Source organism: Cynocephalus volans, chromosome 8 (genome assembly GCF_027409185.1).
Source record: "Cynocephalus volans isolate mCynVol1 chromosome 8, mCynVol1.pri, whole genome shotgun sequence".
Lineage (NCBI taxonomy): Eukaryota > Metazoa > Chordata > Mammalia > Dermoptera > Cynocephalidae > Cynocephalus > Cynocephalus volans.
This window is the reverse complement of record NC_084467.1, coordinates 110,117,601-110,143,942: the sequence shown is the minus strand read 5'-3', so window position 1 is coordinate 110,143,942 and position 26,342 is coordinate 110,117,601. Positions and strand designations below refer to the sequence as shown.

At 41.5% G+C, this 26,342-nt stretch overlaps 1 protein-coding gene across 1 annotated transcript; it reads left to right on the top strand.

Annotated features, from left to right (window-relative positions):
- The first annotated feature begins 1,866 nt into the window (after positions 1-1,866).
- Positions 1,867-9,100, top strand: TCHH (trichohyalin). Its single transcript, XM_063104867.1, has 3 exons — positions 1,867-1,900; positions 3,208-3,373; positions 3,993-9,100. Exons 2-3 carry the CDS (start codon positions 3,236-3,238, stop codon positions 8,070-8,072), a joined length of 4,218 nt encoding a protein of 1,405 aa, XP_062960937.1. The 5' UTR covers positions 1,867-1,900; positions 3,208-3,235; the 3' UTR covers positions 8,073-9,100.
- Positions 9,101-26,342: the final 17,242 nt, after the last annotated feature.

The window sequence follows — 26,342 nt, the reverse complement described above, 5'->3', positions numbered from 1 at the left end:
GTTTTGCTTGCTCAACTATAATTTTAGAATAATTAATGGTATTTTTCCTTTATTTTCATAGAACCTAATAAATGCCCAGTCCTCTTTTGTGTGTATTGACTACGGAAGGGTAATGGAGTCACACAAATGCATCCTACCACCTGGGCTGAGGTTCCCCGACACATCACACACAGGTGGATAAAAACACAAGCAGACATAAGGCAAGGCCTGTCCAGGGAATTCCTTGAAGGCCACCCACACAAAAAGCTAGTGCTTTCTGTGAGAGAGAGCAGTCCCATAATGACTTGTGGTTGTGTTTGTACAGTGCTCGTGATATTCCTATTTTAGAGTCCAAAGATAAAGAGGATTGTATAAAACCCTAAATAAAAGAGAGAAAAAAAAGTCTTCAATCTTAAGTAAAGAGCTGCCACATCAAGTTTGCTAACTGAGCTCAAGAAATACTGACAGTTCTGACAGTTCTAGGAAAACCCCTAGATCACAGACTTCAGTGCTAAAGTTCTTAAGAAGGCAGAAGTGAGCCAGGTTTAAAATTGTTTTCCCATCCCCTATCACTTCCACCTTCACTTCCATTTTCACCCCATATCTGGTATGGTAGCAAGTGAGGAGGCAAATAGAATTCAATTCTACTATCATTTAAACCAATCTGCACATAAAACAATAGGCATCAAGATTTAGGTTCTAAATGTTCACATGCCATTGAAAGACCCTACAGTCGCCTCAAATTTCAGTAAACCAATACTTGCCTCTGTTGGACAAAGGAGGAGATAGAAATGCAGAGAAGCTACTGAATCATTTAATAGTCTCCATAAACCTTATGAACCAAAGTTTCATATAGTCTGAAATGTAAAAATAGGAGTCACTGACAACCAGGGATAAAATCCAGCTCCTTACAATAAAACAGCACTGAGATTTGCAAATAATCGCCAGGGTTGAGAAAGCCCTGATGGATATAATGGGCTAGAATGACCGATTACCTTAATGTGCTCCCAGGAAAAGCAGACTCAAATGTTTAGGTGTCATTAGGAACTTAGGCTGAGCAGGATGATTATATCTACGATAATGCATTACACCAGCTCTTTTTCTCCAGGGGCATCAATATGCTAATGAGAAAAGAAATGAGCAAATATCCTTTAGATGTAATATCCGTAAGAATGAAATTTCACAGATTTCAAGTTTTCTTGTGAACAGTTTAATGAAAACATATTTTTAAGTTACCCTCCAAAGTTGTTTCCTGAGGAGGCAAACCCCAATCCATAGGAAAACCATCATAAGACCAAGAAACACAAATGTAAAATTTTTTTCCCACCTGCATTTTTAGAGAAGAAACTAAACCAATTTCTTACACCCCTCTCATTGTCCTAGAATTGCTTCAGGCGGGGCTTACTTATGAGCAGCTCCCCATGGACTATAACTTCCCATGGAGAAATTAATTGGTTCTCATCAGTTTATTTCAAAATTTCTAGAACTTATATTTTTTAAAAAGTAAATGGCTTAGAGTTTACTCCTTTGTAATGAAGTCACGGTCAGTTAAGACTCTGAACATTTAGTATTTTTATTTCATTGTTAATTTAATTTCAAGAACTAAAGAAAAGTAGAGATTCTGCCAAATATTCTACCCTTTCATGTTAGGTACGGCCAGTACCCCGTCAGGAGGAAAGGTCTATGAACCTCTTGCCAAATAGCTACGTGAGCAAACAGTGAGATAAACAAGCCATTTGTGGAGACAGAGGTGGAGCTGGGCTTGGTTAGGAATGAATCAGGCCATCCTACAGAGTGGGTGTCTCCATCCCAAGTTGCTCCCCAGGGCACAATTAAAATCCCTATATAAGGCCCAGCTCCCAGCTACTCCGTACACTTGCCAGTGGTGTCAGCGAGCACTCAACTTCTTCTGGTGAAGTGGGTAAGTCCCATTCTGTGGGATCATGTTATTCTGTGTTCTTCTCCATTTTTTTAAGCTACTGTAGGTGTTGGGTGTCAGGGGAAGTTCTATGTGCCAGAAAGAATCAGTATCTTATATGTATGGCTAACTCCCACTAACTCCATCCTATCTTCTTATGGATGGAGCCATCACTTGAATGGAGACATGGTCCTTCTCACAAGGCTCTGGACTCTATACTTTTTTGCACATCAGGGGGTGATCATTTGTGGTTGTGATAGGGCTCATCTTCCTAAAAACTACCATCTCAAAAGTTTGCCAATTCTCTGTTCTCTTTTTACATTGGTTCTACCTGATATGGGCTATCTTCATATGGTTATGACATCTGAGATACTAGAGTTGAGAAGTAAATAAAGTTAGCTAGAGGACTACTCTATGCACCCAGCCAATGAAGCCATCCACGTATTCTTTTAGCATTGACCTGCTGCTAGCTGATGTTTTTTAGAATGACAAGATTCAAACGTTTATTTGGGTTTTTTTTTTTTTTTTAAGCTAACCATAAGACCAATATCATTCCAAGTTTTCTAGTTTCAGTTTGGCCCATTGATTCTAGCCAATCAGAAAGGAGCTTTCAGAAGCTTTTGGTAATTACTATCTGAATATCTGTAATATATCCATGTTAAAGCAACATGCACTCTCTGTTTTCTGCATTGATGTATCTGAATGATACAGCCATATTTTGACTAGGAAGAGGTAGTGTTTAACCTTAGAATTGGTGACTTATAAATTATACTGCTAGATGTCTTATGGACTATAATGTTGGGAATAATTCATATTCCCTTCTCATTGTTCTATTTGCTACCAAATGCCTTGCTGACACAATTAGCTGTACATGGCTTCTATTCCCTTTAAGATACTCTCAAGTCTTCCTTCACATTTTGGCTTTCACCTATCTTCTGTGCTCAACTTTCAAGGAAAGTGATTATAAGTGGCAACATATCAAATTTAAGTCTCTAAAGTCTTCACTGTCTGCTCTGAAATATGCTGGGGGGGATGGAAGAAAGAGAGAAGAAAATGATACGTATAATCCAGATTAGGAGGACAATCAAAAGCTGACTGTAGGTAGTCTGAATACGATTCCCTGCCTTGGAATTTCTCAGGATCTCTTTCCCTTCCTGATATTCAAAAATAAAATGCTTTGAGAGCCCAGGTTGAAAGTAACTACTGCTATAAAGTTAAATTATTTAGGGATCTGCCTAAACCACTGTGAATAAAGCCTTCCCAAAAGCAGAAACAGAGTTTTGATTCTGGATTATACCTTATTGTTCTAGGTTTACTTCGACTTGAAGGAAGGAAAAAATGTCTCCACTTCTGAAAAGCATCTTCGATATCACTGAAATTTACAATCAATATGCCTCACATGATTGTGATGGGGCAGCACTGAGCAAGAAAGACCTGAAGAACCTCCTTGAAAGGGAATTTGGAGACGTTCTTCGGGTAAGAACAAACAAGAAAAGAAAAATCTGTTGATTGAAGGCTATGAAATTTCTCCTCAGGATAGACCAGAGCAAGGAATGGTGGCGTTACTTTCATTTTACACCATGACACATCTACGCACATCCACCATTCAGTTCTGAGTCTGAAGGTACTTAATTGGCATTGTAGTCTGAGTACTAAAGAAGTTGCTTGCCAAGTATTACATGTTGATGGCAATATCAACGAATGAACTGAACTGATACCAGCCTGTTCTCTACTAAAATGGCGTAACCATAATGTTTTGTTCTGCTTTTAAACATGGAATAGAAATCAAATCAGGGGTACTATTTCAGAAATGACTGCTGCAAATCTTCATAAATTTCCATTGTAGCTCTCTTAAGGATGAGTTCATCCTTTTCACCCAGTTAGAGAACGTGTGCTATTTTGATCAGCACTAAATTATAAGATGCAAAAATTTCCAACGAACATATGCTTTAAAATGAGGTGTTCACATTTTACATGAGGACAAGTAGATACACACTCTCTTGAGTGTCAGCTCAGAATAAAATATATTGTGTGAGCGAAATTTTACTACCTATAAGTAATACATTGCAAATTTTTTTTTTCATCTTTTTCACAGAGACCACATGACCCCGAGACGGTAGATGTGATCCTGGAACTTCTGGATCGCGACAGTAACGGGCTTGTTGACTTCAATGAATTCCTCCTGTTCGTTTTCAAGGTGGCTCAAGCTTGTTATTATGCTCTCAGTCAGGCTGCAGGTCTAGACGAGGAGAAGCGAGCACAGTGTGAGGGAAAGGGAAAACTGTTACAAGATCGCAGGCAAGACGACCAAAGGGACAGAAAACTGGAAGAAGAGCCTGGGCAACGACGCAGGCAGAAGAGGCAGGAACAGGGCAGGGAGCTCGCTGAGGAAGAGGAGCAGAGGGAGAAGCAAGAGAGACGTGAGCAGCGCGACAGGCAGCGCCGCGAGGAGCAGCGGCTGCAAAGGCGAGAACAGCAAGAACTGGAAGAGCGCCTTGCAGAGGAAGAGCAGCTGCAGAGGCGCAAGGGCCGCGAGGTTGAGGAGTTTTATGACGAAGACCAAGAGCAAAGGCGATACCGGCGGGAGCTGAACAGGGAGCTCCAGGAGGAAGAGCAGCAACTTCAAAGGCAGAAGCGCGAGCAGCAGTTGAGTAGACAGCAGGAGGAGGAGACGCGCGAGCAGCTGCTGAGGCGCGAACAAGAGGAAGAGAGGCGCGAGCAGCTGCTGAGGCGAGAGCAGGAGGAGGAGAGGCGCGAGCAGCTGCTGAGGCGAGAGCAGGAGGAGGAGAGGCGCGAGCAGCTGCTGAGGCGAGAGCAGGAGGAGGAGAGGCGCGAGCAGCTGCTGAAGCGAGAGCAGGAGGAGGAGAGGCGCGAGCAGCTGCTGAGGCGAGAGCAGGAGGAGGAGAGGCGCGAGCAGCTGTTGAGGCGAGAGCAAGAGGAGGAGAGGCGCGAGCAGCAGCTAAGGCGAGAGGAGGAGAGGCGCGAGCAGCAGCTGAGGCGAGAGCAGGAGGAAAGGAGCGAGCAGCTGCTGAGGCTAGAGGAGAGGCGCGAGCAGCAGCTGAGGCGAGAGCAGGAGGAGAGGCGCGAGCAGCTGCTGAGGCTAGAGGAGGAGAGGCGCGAGCAGCAGCTGAGGCGTGAACAAGAGGAAGAAAGACGAGAGCAGCTGCTGAGGCGTGAACAAGAAGAAAAGCGCGAGCAGCTGCTGAGGCGTGAACAAGAGGAAGAAAGGCGAGAGCAGCAGCTGAGGCGAGAGCAGGAGTTGAGGCGCGAACAGGAAGAAGAAAGACGGGAGGAGAAGAGGCACGAGCAGCAGGAGGAGAAACGCAAGCAGCTGCTGAGACGCGAAGAGGAAGAGAGGCGCGAGCAGCAGCTGAGACGCGAACGACAGGAGGAGAGGCGCACGCAGCTGCTGAGGCGCGAACAAGAAGAGAGGCACGAGCAGGAACAGGCCCGAGAGCGGGGCGAGAGCCAAACCCCAAGGTGGCAGTGGCAGCTAGAAAGCGAGGCCGATGCACGTCAGAGCAAAGTCTACTCGAGGCCCCGCAGGCAGGAGGAGCAGAGGCGGCGCCAGGAGCGTGAGCTGCAACTGCGGGAGGAGGAGGAGGAGCAGAGGCGGCGCCAGGAGCGTGAGCTGCAACTGCGGGAGGAGGAGGAGGAGCAGAGGCGGCGCCAGGAGCGTGAGCTGCAACTGCGGGAGGAGGAGGAGGAGCAGAGGCGGCGCCAGGAGCGTGAGCTGCAACTGCGGGAGGAGGAGGAGGAGCAGAGGCGGCGCCAGGAGCGTGAGCTGCAACTGCGGGAGCAAGAGGAGCAGCGCCGCGACTTCAAATGGCAGTGGCAGGCGGAGGAAGAGAGAGAGAGGCGCCGTCAGAGGCTGTGTGCCAGGCCCTCGTTGCGGGAGCAGCGGGAGAGGCAGCTGAGGGCGGAGGAGCGCCTGGAGCGGGAACAACGGTTCTGCGAGGAGGAAAAGCAGCGCGACCAGCGGCGCGAGAGGGAGCGGGAGCTGCAGTTCCTCGAGGAGCAGCAGCAGCTTCAGCAGCGGGAGCGCGCCCGACAGCTCCAGGAGGAGGAGGACAGCCTCCAAGAGGGTAGGGAGAAGAGGCGACGCCAGGAGGAGCAGCGCCGCGACCAAAAATGGAGGTTGCAACTAGAGGAAGAAAGCCAGAGACGCCGCTACACGCTGTACACCAAGCCGACCCTACGGGAGCAGCTGCGGGAAAAGGAGCAGCGCCAGGAGCGCGACAGGCAGTACCTCCAGGAGGAGGAACTGCAGCAGGAGGAAGAGCAGTTGCTGAGAGAGGAAAGAGAAGAGAAAAGACGTCGTCAGGAGAGAGACAGAAAGTTCCGTGAGGAAGAAGAGCAGCTGCGCCGCCAGGAGCGCGACAGAAAGTTCCGCGAGGACGAACAGCTCCGCCAGGAAAGGGAGGAAGAGCAGCTGCGGCGCCAGGAGCGCGACAGAAAGTTCCGTGAGGAGGAAGAGCAGCTGCGCCGGCAGGAAAGGGAGGAAGAGCAGCTGCGCCGCCAGGAGCGCGACAGAAAGTTCCGTGAGGAGGAAGAGCAGCTGCGCCGCCAGAAGCGCGACAGAAAATTCCGTGAGGAACCACAGCTCCGCCAGGAAAGGGAGGAAGAGCAGCTGCGCCGCCAGGAACGCGACAGAAAGTTCCGTGAGGAAGAAGAGCAGCTGCGCCGCCAGGAAAGGGAGGAAGAGCAGCTGCGCCGCCAGGAGCGCGACAGAAAATTCCGTGAGGAACCACAGCTCCGCCAGGAAAGGGAGGAAGAGCAGCTGCGCCGCAAGGAGCGCGACAGAAAGTTCCGTGAGGAGGAAGAGCAGCTGCGCCGGCAGGAAAGGGAGGAAGAGCAGCTGCGCCGCCAGGAGCGCGACAGAAAGTTCCGTGAGGAGGAAGAGCAGCTGCGCCGCCAGGAACGCGAGAGAAAGTTCCGTGAGGAGGAAGAGCAGCTGCGCCGGCAGGAAAGGGAGGAAGAGCAGCTGCGCCGGCAGGAAAGGGAGGAAGAGCAGCTGCGCCGCCAGGAGCGCGACAGAAAGTTCCGTGAGGAAGAAGAGCAGCTGCGCCGCCAGGAAAGGGAGGAAGAGCAGCTGCGCCGCCAGGAGCGCGACAGAAAGTTCCGTGAGGAGGAAGAGCAGCTGCGCCGCCAGGAGCGCGACAGAAAATTCCGTGAGGAACCACAGCTCCGCCAGGAAAGGGAGGAAGAGCAGCTGCGCCGGCAAGAAAGGGAGGAAGAGCAGCTGCGCCGCCAGGAGCGCGACAGAAAATTCGGTGAGGAGGAAGAGCAGCTGCGCCGCCAGGAGCGCGACAGAAAATTCCGCGAGGAACAACAGCTCCGCCAGGAAAGGGAGGAAGAGCAGCTGCGCCGCCAGGAGCGCGACAGAAAGTTCCGTGAGGAGGAAGAGCAGCTGCGCCGGCAGGAGCGCGACAGAAAATTCCGCGAGGAACAACAGCTCCGCCAGGAAAGGGAGGAAGAGCAGCTGCGCCGCCAGGAACGCGACAGAAAGTTCCGTGAGGAAGAAGAGCAGCTGCGCCGCCAGGAAAGGGAGGAAGAGCAGCTGCGCCGCCAGGAGCGCGACAGAAAGTTACGTGAGGAAGCACAGCTCCGCCAGGAGAGGGAGGAAGAACAGCTGCGCCGCCAGGAGCGCGACAGAAAATTCCGCGAGGAACAACAGCTCCGCCAGGAGAGGGAGGAAGAGCAGCTGCGCCGCCAGGAGAGGGAGGAAGAGCAGCTGCGTCGCTGGGAGCGCGACGGAAAGTTCCGCGAGGACGAACAGCAGTTGCGCCGCCAGGAACGTGAGCAACAGCTTCGGCGAGAGCGGGACAGAAAGTTCCGTGAAGAACAACAGCTCCGCCGGGAAAGGGAGGAAGAGCAGCTGCGCCGCAAGGAGCGCGACAGAAAGTTCCGCGAAGAAGAGCAGCTGCAGTTGGAGGAGCAGGAAGAACAGAGACGTCGGCAAGAGCGGGAGAGGAAATTCCGGGAGGAAGAACAGCTCCGCCGCCAGCAGGAGGAAGAGCAGAGGCGCCGCCAGCTCCGGGAGAGACAGTTCCGAGAAGATAAGGGCCGTCGACAAGTTCTGGAGCCGAGCACGCGTCAGTTTGCTCACGTCCCAGTGCGCTCCAGTCCTCTCTATGAGTACATCCAAGAGCAGAGATCTCAATACCGTTCTTAAGAGATGCTGCTGATATCCTGACATCTGCCAAAGCTTCGAGCAAATAAAAAAGAAACACTGGGTAGCAAGAGATAACTTAAATGTTTCTGGTTGTGGGAAACTCTCTGATGTTAGAAAGTGTCTTCTCTTCCAAAATCTTAAACTACATTCATTTCATGTACTTTGTACTCTGCTTTTTATTCTTCCTCCAGTAATTCTTTACTGCAAGATGTCTTTGCTCTTTGGTGCAGATATGTGCATTTTTTAAAACATATAAATCATCTAATTAACCTAAGGAATTTTGTTTGAGGAATACATTAATTTATTGCTTTCGAAAGTAGCAATAATATCACCATATGAGATTCAAAAGAATGGGTCTTTTTTTAATGGTTGATCCATCTTGTGGAGAGTTTGCATGTTTTTAATGTTCTGATATTTCTGTGTGGGCCTAAATTTCATTAATCTATATCTCCAGTAGCTTTGCATCTTTTGTAGCATAATTAGCACAGATTCTGTCAAGTGACTGAATTTTTACAACCCTTGAATAGTGCAGGGGAGTGACTTCTGCAGAAAAACTCCCTGTGAAATCGGCCCATAACTGGGAGAAATATCTGTTAATAAGATTTAGCTTGAAGACAATTAAATTAGGGTTTGTTTTTTTTTTAACTTAACTCCACTTAATGAAAATCTCATGAAGCAACAAGGTGTTTCTGAAACAACTTCAAAACTCAAATTTCAAAACTCTGCTGTAGTCTGTAGCGCTCAGTTCTGTTTCCCCAAGTTTTGATGGGTTTGAGAATATTACTACGTTTGTTAATTTTAGCTTAGAGTGAACCTGCTCAGGAGCCTGTAAATAGCTATCTTAATATCGGGCCAATGTGAGATCACAGAGAGCAGGCTGGGGGAGGGAAAGGAAAATGTGTGAATAGAACAGTGAGTTTCTACAGGCCCTTTGACAAGACCCATCAGCCCACAGTTCTTTGATGCCTATTGATACTACCCTGGAGACATTCTTGAAATTGGACTGTGTGAGAAATTAATAATAAATTTTTGGCAAATAATTATTTTTGTCTGTTTTAACTATGTGTCAATCATAACTCAAGATCTAATGGTCTGGAAACTGACATAAGTTCCCGATCACTTAAGGGCATTTTATCACTATTATCTATATTCAAATATGAAAAAGGGCAGGGAAAGGGGACCCTCTATTTTCTCCACCTCTATATTGTTTCCATCTCCACACTGGAATTCTCTTTCCAAGTATTTTTGTTCAGTACCCCACTGCTTTCTGTGCCCTTTCTTGCGGTGACTCACTGATCATGACAAATACTGGTGTTCCCAATGTTTGTTAATATTTCCTTCTGAGAGTGCAGCAGCATCTTGGTCCCTGATGTCTCATGAGCCAATGGTAGAAAATGGACTGAAGCTTCAGATCAGCACTACAGAAATTGTAGACGACTTGTTAATTTAAGCAACACAAACCATGAGGTGACTGAATCAAAAGGTGTTTAAAAGTTATTAAGCTGAAGTATCAAATTATTACCTTCTCATCCAAACACCTCCGTGCTGGAGTCTATGTTTAGTATTCACAGTTTGGTAACTAGGAATCAGTCCAAGAAGGCCCTGATCAGGATAGTATCATTTCTAATTGTGAAATGAGAAAGATGAGAAGATGCCCTAAAGTTATAGTCACTCAATGTTTTGGTCAGTGGTGGAAACAAGGAAGTGAAACCTATAGCTGCTGGGTTTCATTCCGATAGAGTAAGGTGGCATTTTCTGCAAGAAGCACAGCGCCTCCCTCTCCCTTTAACACAAATGGTAGATCCTCACCAATGACAGAGCCTGGGAATTCCCTAACATTGTCTTGGAATTTCATCTCTTTCAAATTGTTTCTAACTGCAAAACTATTTTTCTCCTAAAGTAAGTTTATGATTTTTCTTAAGGATCTTCACAGAAACCCTGGAAGAGCCTCACTAGCTTTCCTCAGGATCATCTCAATGGGCACTTACTTGAGAGCCTCCTTATAAATTCCAGATATGCACTTATCAGCTAAGCTACAATTCGACAATCATAATTATGGTAAAAACAAAACCCTTCAGACTTCTCGTAGCACTTTACAAGATGAGGAAAAAGACAATTTCCAAAGAAGAAAGTATGTTTAATCACAGTTACAATAACACGTAGTTTTAAATATATATATATATGTGTGTGTGTGTGTATGTATATATGTATGTATGTATGTATGTCAGCCAGCTCATGCCCTCTAGCTGTTCTTTTAGCGTGCTGGCAGGACATGGTGGTGGACAAACCTCCTGCCCCACCTGAATAACGTACATGCATGGGCAGAACCTTGAGGCTGTTGGGCGAGTGTCTCTTCAGCTATAAACTGGGAGCTCTATTAACATCACCTTGGCTACAGCTGGAGAATGGGTTGGAGGGTTTAATAGGCTGTGATAAAAACAGCTGGTTTCCATGTGTTGTGGACTGAATTTTTTCCCCCCTCCAACCCCCGGCCAAAAGTTCATATGTTGAAGTCCTAACTTCAGTATACCCTGAATGTAACCATATTTGGAGACATGGTAAAAAGAGGTAATTAAATTTAAATGAGGTGTTAGGTTGGGTCCTAATCCAGTATGACTGGTGTCCTTATAACAAGAGGAGATTTGGATACATACATGCACAGGAGGCAGATGACATAAAGACACAGGGAGAAGATGGCCATCTACAAGCCAAGGACAAAGACCTGGAATAGATCCTTCCCTTATAGTCATCAGAAGAAAGCAATTCTATCAATACCTTTATTTTGGACTTCTAGTCTCCAGAATTGTGAGAAAATTAATTTTTGTTGTTTAAGTCACCCAGTCTGTGGTACTTCATTATGACAGCCCTGGAAAACTAATATACCAGTTAAGGTGAGGGCATGTCGCTAGGTAAGTCTATCCGTCTTGTGATTATCTTTATCCTTGGAATTATTCAAGCAGGTTCTTGTTGCTTAAGGACACACTTTTTTTTATTAAATCTGCCATAGTTTCTATAGTGCAGTGGAAAGAATGCTACAAGAATGACGAGCCTGGGGATCATTCATTCATTCATTCAATAAACTTTTATTGAGCTCCTGCTATGTGCCAGTCATTGTTCCAGGCATATATACATACAGTGGTAAAGTAGTCATTCTGGCCTGTTCCTTCACTTTACTATTTCTGTGTTTTTGTGTGAGCCACTTAAGCTTTCTGGACCTTCACTCTTTCATAATTCAAATTATGGGGTTGGAATAACCAGCACCAAGGTTATTCTCTACACTGAAAAAAAAAATTTTTAACATTCAGCTTGTTCAGTTGAAACTCTCAAAGCAACTCAAATAATCCCTCATCCCAGCTTCTGCCTTTAGATAACAGAAAACAGGAAAAAGAACTAAGTGATGAAGGCAATCATCAGAGCCTAGTTCCAGCTTCAATGATCTTTCCTTTCTAGCCAACTAGCCCTAAATTTCCCTTCATTTATCTCCCAAACTCCTCCCCAGAGCTCCTTCCTGTCATCCCAAGTTTACTTATTAAGGTAGAAGACCCTAAGTCTACACCATTTTCTTTGACTCTAGTACTACCAAAATCACTTCCCCTCTGATTTATGAACATCACATATGCATTGAATTATACTCATTCTTTTCTAAGGAGAAAACTAAGTCCTAGAATTTGATCCCTTTCAAACTAAATTTAGTGGCCATTAGCTATATGAGCTCATCTCTCCTACATCTTCTGCACTAATTACACATTGCTAATATTTGCATTCGGTCCTGGTAATTATGAGATTTTCAAACAAGGGTGCTGGGACTATAATCTGCTAAACATTGTAATCTATGAAATATGTAATAAGCACATTTCCCTTGTTAGTAAGGAGCTGACAGTCACATGCAATCTGAAACTAACACAAAAGGTAGATTTCTGAACAGGTTATTTTCTGAACTCTCAGAACATTCATAGTAAGCACTCTTATTACAAAAATGTCAAAAAATCTTATTTGTCACCACTCCACTTTTATAAAAATTATGTGGCATTTTCTGCAAGATAAAATCCAAGGTCTTCAGTCTGGAATTTAAGGCCCTCCACAATGTAGCATCAATCTGCCTTTTAAATACTGTCTCCCATGATATCCCCAGAACAAACCTTATGTTCGTACTAGACTATTCTATTTGTTGTCATTAGGATGCCTTATGGATTGTCTTTACATCAAAAACATACTGGCATAATTTTATCTGTTTGGAGTGCCTCCCTCCTTCCTGTCTGTATGGGCAATTTCTATTCAGTTTACAAGACCCAGGTTGAGTCCTACCTCCTCCCTAAAATTTTTTCTAATCACCCTGATGTATAATGGTCTCTCTCTCTTCATTGAGGTTCTAAGATCATCTATTATCTTTACTACTCATTAAGTGATTACAATCCTGCCTTAGTTGGCACTATACTTGCTTCATCTTTCTAATTATATTGCAAATACCTTGAAAACAGAGACTACAACTTAGACATTATTTTGTATATTCTTTCCATGATATGCAATAAGTAACAGAGTTTTTTAAATTCTGAAGAAATACGTGGACTCTCTCACTGGAAAAATATATACCCCAAAATTTTGCCTGGCATTTCAAAAGCATTAGTTCTGATGCAGTCTCCTTAACTTCATGCTAAGAAACCTGGCTCAAGGAGTTCTGAGAATTAGGCATAATTCATAATGTAGGCATTCAGTAGATATGTGTCAAGTGAATGAATTAATATATTCCTTATAGCTCTTTTCTGTCCAGGGCCTCTACTCCCCCTCTGTGAAATATGTCATCCCACCCTTCTAAATACTGAAGCCCTAAGTCTTTTCTCATATCTTGAAAATTCTTCAACCTTGGGCATTACTGAGGTGTTACTGATTTCTTTTCCCTCAATTTATTCTAGTTCTGCCTGGGAATTGGAACGAGCTCTGGTCTTAGTATCTGTCAGTGCCCCTTAGAGGGATGAGAATTCAAGCGTAGGTCAAGTGAAAGGTGAATTCTGGTCCCATGTGTTGTTGGGGGATGGGTAGTGAGAAGCAGAGGTGAGATTTCAATTCCAGGCTGTAGCTGGTTTTCTCATGCATTTGAATTCAAATAAGTCATCACCATAAGGAGTATTTTCCTTTTGAAAGCCTCCATGTCTGATATATATGAGTAGATTTTATTCTTCCTATAATTATTATTTTGACTCTATTTCTTATGAAATAATAAACCTGGTTTTATTATGCTAAGAGGGCATGTACCTTCCTTTTTCTCTGGAGTACATTACAAAATGTCCCCATATTAGCTATGTATAATATGTGGACCATAACCAAGTCAACCCCAGGTTTTATCCCTGACCATGTGTGGACAGGAGGTGGGTAGAAGTCGGAGAGGGAGACAAGTTTCACAAGTGCTATGGTCAGAGAAGCACAGAGTATATAAGAAAAGCACCATCTACCTACATTTAGCAGAGTCAAGAAAGGCCTCCCCAAGGGAGCTGATGTTTAAGCTGAGACCTGAGGATATGTAGGATGTTAGGCTGGTGAAGAGGAAAAGAAAGAGCTTTCCAGGCAGAGCGAAATTCATAGTTAAAGACTGGAGGCAAGAGAAAGCACAGTGGGTTTAAGGAAGTCAAAATTAAATCTGACGAGAGCCTAGACTACAAGGAGATAAACGGCAAGAGATGAAGCTAGAGAGGTTTATGAGGGCCTTGCAAGCCTAGATTTATCTTGAGGGCAACAAAGAATCATTGTCATTTTAAGCAAGGGATTGATCAACCAGATTTACAGTTTATGAGAATCACTCTGGCTACGGGGTGGAGAATGGGTTGGAGAGAGTCAACATGGAAGCAAGGAGAACATTAGGAGGATATTACAATAGTCCCTGTGAGAGACAGCTAGTCCTTGTGATACTACAACAGTCCCTGGGGTGGCCCAGCTAGGAGAATGGGAGTGGGTAAAGAGAAAAATAGATATATTTGAGAGATATTTGAGAATTAGAATCAGCAGGAGTTGGTAACATATTGAAGAGATGATGGACGGGAGGAAATAAAAGATATAAGATGTTTAGTTGGGGAAACTGGGGGATAATGATGCCCTTATGAGATGAAAGCACAAAGGAACCTCAGGTTTGTAGTGAGGGGAGGTGATAAATTCAGTTTTACTTACATGGAGTTAAAGGTGACTTTGAGGGTTTCAGGGAGATATCTTGTTGGCAGCCGGTTATATGAGTCTGGAGTGCAATTGAGAGGTTTGGATTTTATAATAGAAAATATCAACCTGTCAGTAGTAATGGAAGCCATAAGAGTAGATGAGATTATTCAGGACATGGGGGAAGAGAAAGATCGAGAACTGGGGTAGGATGGACACTGAGGAACAGCAATATTTAAGGGAAAGGCAAAAGAAAAAACTAAAAAGGAAAATTAAAAGGAACATTCAAAGAGGTAGGGAGAAAAACAGAAGTAAATCATGTCACAAAAGCTAGGAAAGAACATGCTGCAAAAAAGAGGAGGTAGTTATTATCAAATATTTCTGAGAAGCCAAATAAAATAAATGCTAAATAGTGCCTGATGATTTGCAACATGGCAGTCAGTGATGGCCAATGATCAGGTTGAAGAATGCCAAGGAAAATAAGTAGAAACATTAAAAGACAAATTTTTCAAGAATACTAACTATGAAGGGGAGGACAAGGGTCAGGTAGGGTTGTGGGTACAAGGTAGGACTTTGTAAAATGGGAGAGACTTGAGTATGTATAAATGTTAATGGAAAGGAACCAATAAAGGCAGGTTGGAGTATAGAAAAGGAAGGGAATGATCAACATAGCATGTTTCCTGAGAAGGCAGAAGAAGCATCCACAGAGAGAAATTAGGTTTAGATGGACACTTTTTCTGATGGAACAGAAAAATATATATATAAATATAATTAGATGCTAGTAAGTTTGTAGTTTGGTGCAAGAAACTTTAGGGATTCTGGTTTGATGGTTTTTATTTTCTTTATGAAGTAAAGAAGCAAGATCACCTTCCAAGAGTGACAAGAGAGGGGAGGGGGTCAAATAACCAAAGAGAGTAGAGATGGTTTAAAGTAACTGTTGTAGAACACAGAATAGAAAACTAACCATGGAAGCTGTATGATCACCAAAAATTGCTGAACTTCCAGTTGAAGTTAGAGATCATGAATTTATTATGGCACCAATGTGTTCAGCTGTGAGATTCTCTCCAGCCATGCTCAGTAACACAAACACAGAATACAGAGTTAGAACCAACCAGGGCTGAGGTTTTTCTAAGCAAATGCGACTGAAAGACAAACAGGAAGGGGGAACTGAGGATACCAGCAAAAAAATGGGGCTGTTGAAGTAATGGGCTTTGAAATGAAAAAATGGGCTGTGAAATCTATATTAGTTGGGGTTCTCCAGAGAAACAGAACCTATAAAAAGAACCTATTTTATGCAGAGTGTGTGTATAGAGACAGAGAGATTTATTTTACGGAATTAGCCCACCCCACTATGAAGGCTGACAAGTCCAAAATCTGCAGGGTGGGCCAGCAAGCTGGAGTCCCAGGAAAAAGTTGATGCTTCAGTTCAACTCCAAGGGCCATTTGCTGGCAGAATTTCCTCTGCTCAGGGGAATTCATTCTTTTTTATTTCCATTCAAACCTTCAACTGACTGGGTGAAGCCTTCCCACATTACGGAGGCAAACTGCTTTACTCAGAGTTCACCTATTTAAATTTTGATCCCATTCAAAAACACCCCCACAGAAACATTCAGAATAGTGTCAGACCACACATCTGGGCACAATGGCCCAGACAAGTTGACATATTAAATTAACTATCATGGAATCTAAGCAGGAGAGGAAAACAAGTCAGTACAGGCAAAGACTTTGACATGGGTATGTGAGCTGGAGGTTTCAATGAGATAGAAAATCCAGTATCTCGGGAATCAGTGAAAGGGAGAGCTCTAAAGAGAGGAGGCTGTGGACAGGGGTTGTAAAAACTGAATTTATTGTCCCAGTTTCCAGGCAGCCTTTCCAGAATCTCTGGACAGGTTGACTGGGGAAGGGCTTTCCCAGACAAAACCAGCTTGCAAAGACTGGAATAAGTACCTGCCTCTTCAGATGTGCAGACACCACCACACAGTCACAAGGATCAAGAACAATCAGGGAAACATGACATCAGCAAAGGGACAAAAATAAAGCAACTATAAAAAATGGAGATGTGTGAACTGCCTGACAAAGAATTCAAAATAACTATTCTAAGGAAGCTCACTGAACTTTTAAAAGATATAGAGAAACAATTCAATGAAATGAGGAAAATAAGAAATGACCAAAACAAGACACTTATCAGAGAGACTGAAACTATGAATTTATTATTCCCAAAGTGGGGATGGTTCCAAGTAATAAGTTCCAGGGTAGCATGTAATAAAATAATACTTCTTTATAAAATAGTTACACTGACTTTTTTCCTCCTACTATTGTTCCTAGAAGTCTAAAAAACTAATTGGTCCACCACAGTAGAGTGGAAAAGAACCCTCATGAATGAGATTAGTGCCCTCATGATGGAGACCCCAGAGAGCTCTCACCACCCTTGTGCCACATGAGAATATGGGGAGAAGATGGCTATCTATGAACCAGAAAGCAGGCCCTCACCAGAACCCAACCATACTGGCACCCTGATCTCAAACTTCCAGCCTCCAGAATTGTGAGAAATAAATTTCTGTTGGTTTATAAGCCACCCAGTCTATGGTACTTTGTTATAGCAGCCTGAGCTGATTAAGACAGGACTGTAGCTATTAGCAGGGAGATAGCAAAGTATAGCAGAAAAAACTCAGATTTTGGAGTCATGAAACCCCAGGTATACAGCCTCACACTCTAACATTAGTCAATTTACATAATCTCTTTAAGATTTAGTTTCCTTATAATAATCCCTACCTTTTAGGATTATGAAGGGTAAAAATAATATGTGCAAAATATAAAGTGAGTGAGTTTCAAGATGGCGGCGGCTGCGGCGGCTGGCGCGGAGTAGCTGAGGTGGAAAAGGTGGCCACTGGGCCTCAGGCAGCCGGGAAACTTGTGGACCTTCCTCTGGCCATCTCTTAAGGGAGGACGGCTGCTGCTGGCCGGTCGTGGGGGCTCAACGCCACTTTGCCCCCGGCAGGAGAGGCTGCCTCATTTACAGGCAACAGAGTGGGGAGACGTGCGGCCAGGGAGGCGGAGACTCGACAGAAACCACACACCCGGTGGGGTCGCCACTGCACGATCTAACAGCCTGGGCCAGAGCACACGGAACAGGGAGAAGTCCGGTACAGAAAGTGAAAGCTCAACAGAGATCACACACCCTGTGGTACGTGATCCACCAGCCCAGCAGAGTACAAGCTGACCAGAAAGGTGGATCCCCGGAGAAGCCCAAGACCCGAGGCAACCACACACACAAGACACTAGAGGCCAACTGAGCAGTCACGGCGGGAGCCATACCAAATTGGCAACCACAGCAACATCCTAGTTAGTCATTAGTCTCAAACCGGTGGACTGTGAAACCCCCTGCCACAATGAATAAACACCCAAAAAAAGACACCAGAAATACAAAAAATCAAGAAAGTACACCACCAAAAGTTAATAAATCTCATACTCTAGATCCTATAGAACAAGAAGCCCTTGAAATAACTGACAAGGAATTTCGAGTGATAATTCTAAGGAAACTGAATGAGATACAAGAAAACTCAGCTAGACATCATGATGAAATGAGGAAAAGTATACAGGATCTGAAAGAGGAAATATACAAGGAAATCAATGTCCTGAAAAAAAATGTAGCAGAACTTGCTGAACTGAAGAAGTTATTCAGCGAAATAAAAAACACAACGGAGAGTTTAACCAGCAGGCTTGTCGAAGTTGAAGAGAGAACCTCTGAACTTGAAGATGGGCTGTTTGAAATAACACAAGCAGACAAAAAGAAAGAAAAAAGAATCAAGGACATGGAAGAAAATCTGAGAGAGATATCAGACAACCTCAAGCGCTCAAATATCCGAGTCATGGGTATTCCAGAAGGGGAGGAAAATGGAGATTCCATTGAAAACATATTCAACAAAATAGTGGCAGAAAACTTCCCAGGTATAGGAAAAATCACAGATCTTCAGATCCAGGAAGCTCAATGATCTCCAAACGTATTCAACCCAAAAAGGCCTTCTCCAAGACATGTCATAGTCAAATTGGCAAAACTCAGAGACAAAGAGAGAATCTTAAAAGCTGCAAGAGAGAAGCATCAAATCACCTATAAGGGAGCCCCAATCAGGTTAACATCAGACTTTTCATCACAAACCCTAAAAGCTAGAAAGGAATGGGATGATATTTTCAAAATACTAAAAGACAAAGATTGCCAGCCAAGAATACTCTACCCTGCAAGGCTATCCTTCCGAAATGAGGGGCAAATAGTATATTTCTCAGACAAACAAAAACTGCGGGAGTTCACTACCACAAGACCACCCTTACAAGAAATCCTCAAGGGAGTACTGGGTTTGGTTCCTGAAAAATAACTACCACTGCCATAAAAACCTAAGAAAAATCTAAACCCGCTAGTACAATAAAAATGGCATTCATGAAGAGAAAACAAGCTAACAAAAACACTATCTACAACCTAAGGAACCAACAAACAAAGAAACCAAACAGTAAATCAGAAAGCAAGGAACAAAAGACACCTAAGACAACCAAACAACCAATAAAATGCTAGGAATAAATCAACAGCTTTCAATAACAACTCAATGTTAAAGGCTTAAATTCCCCAATTAAAAGACACAGACTGGCTGACTGGATCAAAAAGCAGGACCCAACTATATGCTGCCTACAAGAGACCCACCTCACCCATAAAGATTCACACAGACTAAGAGTGAAAGGATGGAAAAAGATTTACCATGCAAACAGAAAAGAAAAACGAGCTGGAGTGGCTATTCTTATATCTGACAAAATAGACTTTAAACTCAAAACCATTAAAAGAGACAATGAGGGACACTACTTAATGATAAAAGGACTGATCCATCAAGAAGACATAACAATCATAAATATGTACGCACCCAATGTTGGAGCAGCCAGATTTATAAAACAAACTCTATTAGACCTAAAGAAGGAAATAGACACTAATACCATAATAGCAGGGGACCTGAACACCCCACTGTCAATATTAGACAGATCATCTAGGCAAAGAATCAGTAGAGAAACACAAGATCTAAACAAGACTCTAGACCAATTGGAATTGGCAGATATCTACAGAACATTCCACCCAACAACCTCAGAATATTCATTCTTCTCATCAGCACATGGATCATTCTCCAGGATAGATCACATATTAGGTCACAAATCAAGTCTCAATAAATTCAAAAAAATTGGAATTATCCCATGTATCTTCTCAGACCACAATGGATTAAAACTAGAAATTAATAACAAACAAAACTCTGGAAACTATACAAACACATGGAAATTAAACAGCATTCTACTTAATGACATATGGGTCCAAGAAGAAATCAAGCAGGAAATCAAAAAGTTTATTGAAACTAATGAAAACAATGATACATCATACCAAAACCTGTGGGATACTGCAAAAGCAGTATTGAGGGGAAAATTTATTGCATTAAATGCTCACTTCAGAAGAATGGAAAGATGGCAAGTGAACAACCTAACACTTCACCTTAAAGAACTAGAAAAACAAGAACAATCCAATCCTAAAGTTAGCAGATGGAAAGAAATCATTAAGATCAGAGCAGAACTGAATGAAATTGAAAACCAAAAAACAATTCAAAAGATCAACGAATCAAAAAGTTGGTTTTTTGAAAAGATAAATAAAATTGACAAACCATTAGCATGGCTAACAAAAAAAAGAAGAGAGAAGACACAAATAACAAAAATTAGAAATGAAAAAGGCGATATTACAACTGATTCATCTGAAATACAAGGAATCATTCGAGACTACTATAAACAACTATACGCCAACAAATTTGAAAATCTGGAGGAAATGGATAAATTTCTGGACACACACAAGCTCCCAAAACTGAACCGTGAAGACGTAGAAAATTTGAACAGACCAATAACAATAAAGGAGATTGAAGCTGTTATCAGAAGGCTCCCAACAAAGAAAAGCCCAGGACCAGATGGATTCACAGCAGAATTTTACCAAACATTCAAAGAGGAATTGACACCGATTCTTTACAAACTATTCCAAAAGATTGAAACGGACGCAAATCTCCCAAACTCATTCTATGAAGCAAACATCATCCTGATACCAAAACCAGGTAAAGATATAACCAAAAAAGAAAACTACAGGCCGATATCCTTGATGAATATAGATGCAAAAATCCTCACTAAAATACTAGCAAACAGAATACAGCAACACATACGAAAAATTATTCATCACGATCAAGTGGGATTCATCCCAGGGATGCAAGGTTGGTTCAACATACGCAAATCAATAAATGTGATACACCATATTAATAAACTCAAACACAAGGACCATATGATCATCTCTATAGATGCTGAAAAAGCATTTGATAAAGTTCAGCACTCATTCATGACAAAGACCCTCTATAACTTAGGTATAGAGGGAAAGTATCTCAACATAATTAAAGCCATATATGACAAACCCACTGCCAATATCATCCTGAATGGGGAAAAGCTGAAAGCTTTTCCTTTAAGAACAAGCACTAGACAAGGATGCCCACTCTCACCACTCCTATTCAACATAGTGTTGGAAGTACTAGCCAGAGCAATCAGAGAAGAGAAGGAAATAAAGGGCATCCAGATTGGAAAAGATGAAGTCAAACTGTCCCTGTTTGCAGATGACATGATCCTATAGATCGAACAGCCTAAAACCTCTACAAAAAAACTGTTGGAATTGATAAATGATTTCAGCACAGTAGCAGGATACAAAATCAACACGCAAAAATCAGTAGCATTTCTTTTCTCCAATAGTGAACATGCAGAAGGAGAAATCAAGAAAGCCTGCCCATTTACAATAGCCACCAAAAAAATAAAATACTTAGGAATTGAGTTAACCAAGGAGGTGAAAAATCTCTATAATGAGAACTACAAACCACTGCTGAGAGAAATTAGAGAGGATACAAGAAGATGGAAAGATATTCCATGCTCTTGGATTGGAAGAATCAACATAGTGAAAATGTCCATACTACCCAAAGTGATATACAAATTCAATGCAATCCCCATCAAAATTCCAAAGACATTTTTCTCAGAAATGGAAAAAACTATTCAGACATTTATATGGAACAATAAAAGACCACGAATAGCCAAAGTAATGCTGAGCAAAAAAAGTAAAGCTGGAGGCATAACACTACCTGACTTTAAGCTATACTACAAAGCTATAATAACCAAAACAGTATGGTACTGGCATAAAAACAGACACACTGACCAATGGAATAGAATAGAGAATCCAGAAATCAACCCACACACTTACTGCCATCTGATCTTTGACAAAGGCACCAAGCCTATTCACTGGGGAAGGGACTGCCTCTTCAGCAAGTGGTGCTGGGATAACTGGATATCCATATGCAGGAGAATGAAACTAGATCCATACCTCTCACCGTACACTAAAATCAACTCAAAATGGATTAAGGATTTAAATATACACCCTGAGACAATAAAACTTCTTAAAGAAAACATAGGAGAAACACTTCAGGAAATAGGACTGGGCACAGACTTCATGAATACGACCCCAAAAGCACAGGCAACCAAAGGAAAAATAAACAAATGGGATTATATCAAACTAAAAAGCTTCTGCACAGCAAAAGAAACAATTAAAAGAGTTAAAAGACAACCAACAGAGTGGGAGAAAATATTTGCAAAATATACATCTGACAAAGGATTAATATCCAGAATATATAAGGAACTCAAACAACTTTACAAGAAGAAAACAAGCAACCCAATTAAAAAATGGGCAATAGAGCTAAGTAGGCATTTCTCTAAGGAAGATATCCAAATGGCCAACAGACATATGAAAAAATGCTCAACATCACTCAGCATCCGGGAAATGCAAATCAAAACCACATTGAGATACCATCTAACCCCAGTTAGGATGGGTAAAATCCAAAAGACTCTGAACGATAAATGCTGGCGAGGCTGCGGAGAAAAAGGAACTCTCATACATTGTTGGTGGGACTGCAAAATGGTGCAGCCTCTATGGAAAATGATATGGAGGTTCCTTAAACAATTGCAAATAGATCTACCATACGACCCAGCCATCCCACTGTTGGGAATATACCCAGAGGAATGGAAATCATCAAGTCAAAGGTATACCTGTTCCCCAATGTTCATCGCAGCACTCTTTACAATAGCCAAGAGTTGGAACCAACCCAAATGCCCATCATCAGATGAGTGGATACGGAAAATGTGGTTCATCTACACAATGGAATACTACTCAGCTATAAAAACGAATGAAATACTGCCATTTGCAACAACATGGATGGACCTTGAGAGAATTATATTAAGTGAAACAAGTCAGGCACAGAAAGAGAAATACCACATGTTCTCACTTATTGGAGGGAGCTAAAAATTAATATATAAATTCACACACACACATACACACACACACACACAAACCGGGGGGGGGGAAGAAGATATAACAACCACAATTATTTGAAGTTGATACGACAAGCAAACAGAAAGGACATTGTTGGGGGGGAGGGGGGGAGGGAGAAGGGAGGGAGGTTTTGGTGATGGGGAGCAATAATCAGCTACAATGTATATCGACAAAATAAAATTTAAAAAAATAAATAAACAAAAAAGAAAAATAAAAAAATAAACAAAAAAAAATTTAAAAAATAAAAAATAAAAATATATATATAAAGTGAGCAGTCAATAAGTGAGAGAGATTACTATTGTCTAGTCCATCTGCTTCAGTTTTCATGAGAATACTAAATCTACAGAAATAAAAGACTCAACATTATAGAACTGGAGATAAAAATAAGTCCAGCTCTTTTACTTCTGGTCTCTTTCATTTTAGTACACTTTTCTCCATCTTTTTCACTTAAATATTTATTGCACACCTACTATGTTCCAAGAACTGTGCTGAGCTGGCGATGTAACAGTGATCAAGACAGACATAGTCCCAGCCTTGTCGTAGCTGTTAATTCAGCAGAATGCACTATAAGCCAAAAGTTTTTGCTAAATGTTTTTACATATGTTACTTTGTTCAATCAACACTAAAATTCTGGAATTCTGGAAAATATTGCACCCCCCACCCCCACCCTGCAATTTTCCCCATTTCCAAATAAAGAAATCAAACTCAGAATGGTTTAGAAACTTTCTAAGATTAGATCATTACTAAAGATCAGAGCCACACCCATGTAGACTTCCTCATTCATTTATTCACCAGTTATTTCATAGCCACCTAATAGGCACTGAAAGAAAATCCTGTAATATGAGCATAAATACACTGTACATGTTGATTATACAAGGGTCTCAACGCATTATTAAGTGCTTGTACAATCCATGAAAACATTTTTCCACTTTAACCCAAAATGATGCACTAGCTATAACAAACATCAACATCATTAACAAAACTGTGCTTTTAAGAAGGGATAATTGGGAGAAGCTGATGACACTTCAAAATTTGACTATGGTGTACACAAGGATTTAGTTACAAAATATTCATCACACCATGGCTCATAATAATTAAAAACTGGAAATAATTAAGATATCCAAAAAAGAGATGGTTACGTATACTATCATACATTCATATAATGGAGTGCTATGTACATATCCAAACATGTAGAAAAATGTTTAATGAACTGGAAAGTTGTTCATCATATAAAACAAAGCAAACTAGAAAATGGTATGCAGAATGGTAAGAGAATGATTTCAGTTTTGTAAAAAAAATTTTAGAGAAAACAAGGAAACATATACACAACAAAATGTAAACACTGGTAATATACAATTGATAAGTTTTGGGGGTAAGTTTTAAATCCAGGTTGTCTAATTCTAACTCAAGTAGGGTTTTTTCACTATATTTCTTCTAGAAAAGCTAATCACCATAAAGAATCTATAGTTCACAGTCGCTCCCTTCAGGTAACTAAAATGTAGTTGACAAGATAACTTTTACACACATAAAATACTTACTAAGTAAGAACAGTTGATAAATGTTCGTTTCTCTTCTATATATCCTACAATTAATATTAATAATGTCAAAATTATTGTATTAAAGTAATTTAGAAGATAAATGATGCAATGTCAAATAATACAGAAAAGCTTATGATAAAAATGAATAAACAAGTGTCCTGCCCCACATCTCTTCAACCCCAGTCCCATTGTTTAGAGAAAAACTTTTTCAATTTTTTATTTTTGTATGAATCTGGCCCCCACATCATGGGCAGGAGTGGGGACAATCAGCTTTGTATCTCATGAATATTCGTAATAAATAAATAAATAAATTTTTTAAAAAATATTTTATATTTATTCTTCTGGCAGTAACCTCTGGTAGTAAAAATTATCAATTTAAAATGATATCTCCACTCTGACAGGTGGGGATTTAAATCATTTATACTACCTCTCTTCTCCTCTCCCTTTCTCCATGTTTGATATTTTTATTGTTTTAATTTTCTGTTACTTTTCTAACTCTAAATAATATACTTATTTTGCTTTTTCCAATCAACTTTTGACAATATCACTTACACTTTTACATTTCCAACCACAGCCAAACATGCCATGCTTTTTCCATGGACAGCCTCTAACCCTTGTAAGCCAGTAAATGTCTACACTGTTATACAAAGCAAATAGGCATAGAAGTAAGATTGACTAAGAGCAAAAACTGGGTTTACCACTTACTAGTTTAACAGCCTTGGGCAAGATACCTTTCTTTTCCTCATCCTTGGTATTTAAACAAGGATAATTCTAAGTGAATATTTTGTAAACCTTTTAAAATCTGAAGTCTCTAGGAATTTCTGTTAATTCTTTGGTAAATGTATCTCCTACTTTTTTCCTATTTTATTTTTCCAAGGTTCTTATTAGTTGGAAGTAGGACCTCCCAAGTTGATTTATATATATATGTTTCGTATCTTTTCTCCCACCTTTCAAATTTCTTTCTCTTTTTGCCTTGTATTCAAAAGCTGTATTGTTCAATAAGGTAGTCACTAGCCCCATGTGGCTATTTACATTTAAATTTAAATTAATAAATATTAAATAAAATAAAAAATTTAGTTCCTTAATAACACTAGTCACATTTGAAATGCTTAATAGCCTCATATAACTAGTGGCTACTATATTGGACAGTGCAAATTTCTAAAGTTCTATTGAATAATGCTACTCTACAAGATTTTGTAAACTTTGGGGTTTTGTTTTTTTTTCAGAAGCTACTTTTAATATAAAAATACTTTTTTGTTCTCTGACTGCCTCTTTTTAGAGCATCTTGCTCTTGTCTCATTTAAGTTCTTTGTAGTACATTAACTAGAGGTTTTATTAGCTCTTTTAATTGACAAAAGTTATATATATTTATGGTGTACAATGTGATATCTATACACACACACACTGTGGACAGATTAAATTAAGCTAATTAACACATCCATCACCTCACATACTTATCTTTTTTGGTGGTGAGAACATTTAAAATCTACTCTCTTAGCAATTTTTAAATATACAATACATTATTGTTAACTGTAGTCACCATGCTGTGCAATAGATCTCCAGAAATGTTCCTCCTGTCTGACAGAAACTTTGCACTCTTTGACCAACACCTCCCCATTTCCCCTCGCACCTGGACCCTGGTAACAAGCATTTTACTATCTGTGTCCATGAGTTTGACTTTTTCAGATTCCAAATATAAGTGAAATCATTCAGTATTTGTGTTACTGTGCATGGCTTATTTCACTTAGAATAATTTCCTCCAGGTCCATTGATGTTGTCACAAACTATATATTTCCTTCTTTTTTAAGGTTGAGTAGTATTGATTTCATTGTGTATATATAACACATTTTTTTATCCACTCATCTGTTGATGGACACTAGGTTGATTCCATATCTTGACTATTGTGAGTACTGCTTCAATGAACATGGGCGTGCAGATATCTTTGACATACTGACTACATTTCCTTAGGATGTATACCCAGACTGAGTGGAATACTTGGGGTTAATATCCAAAATATATAAGGAGCTCAGTAACACAATAGAAAAAAACAAATGACCCAATTTAAAAGTGGGCAAAGATGGAGCTGAGGGCCATCCCCTCTGCCTGCAACTAGGCACACTGCTGCCATGGTGCCTGCCCAGGGTCCTGAGGCAGGAGCCAAGGGCCACCACCTCTGCCTGC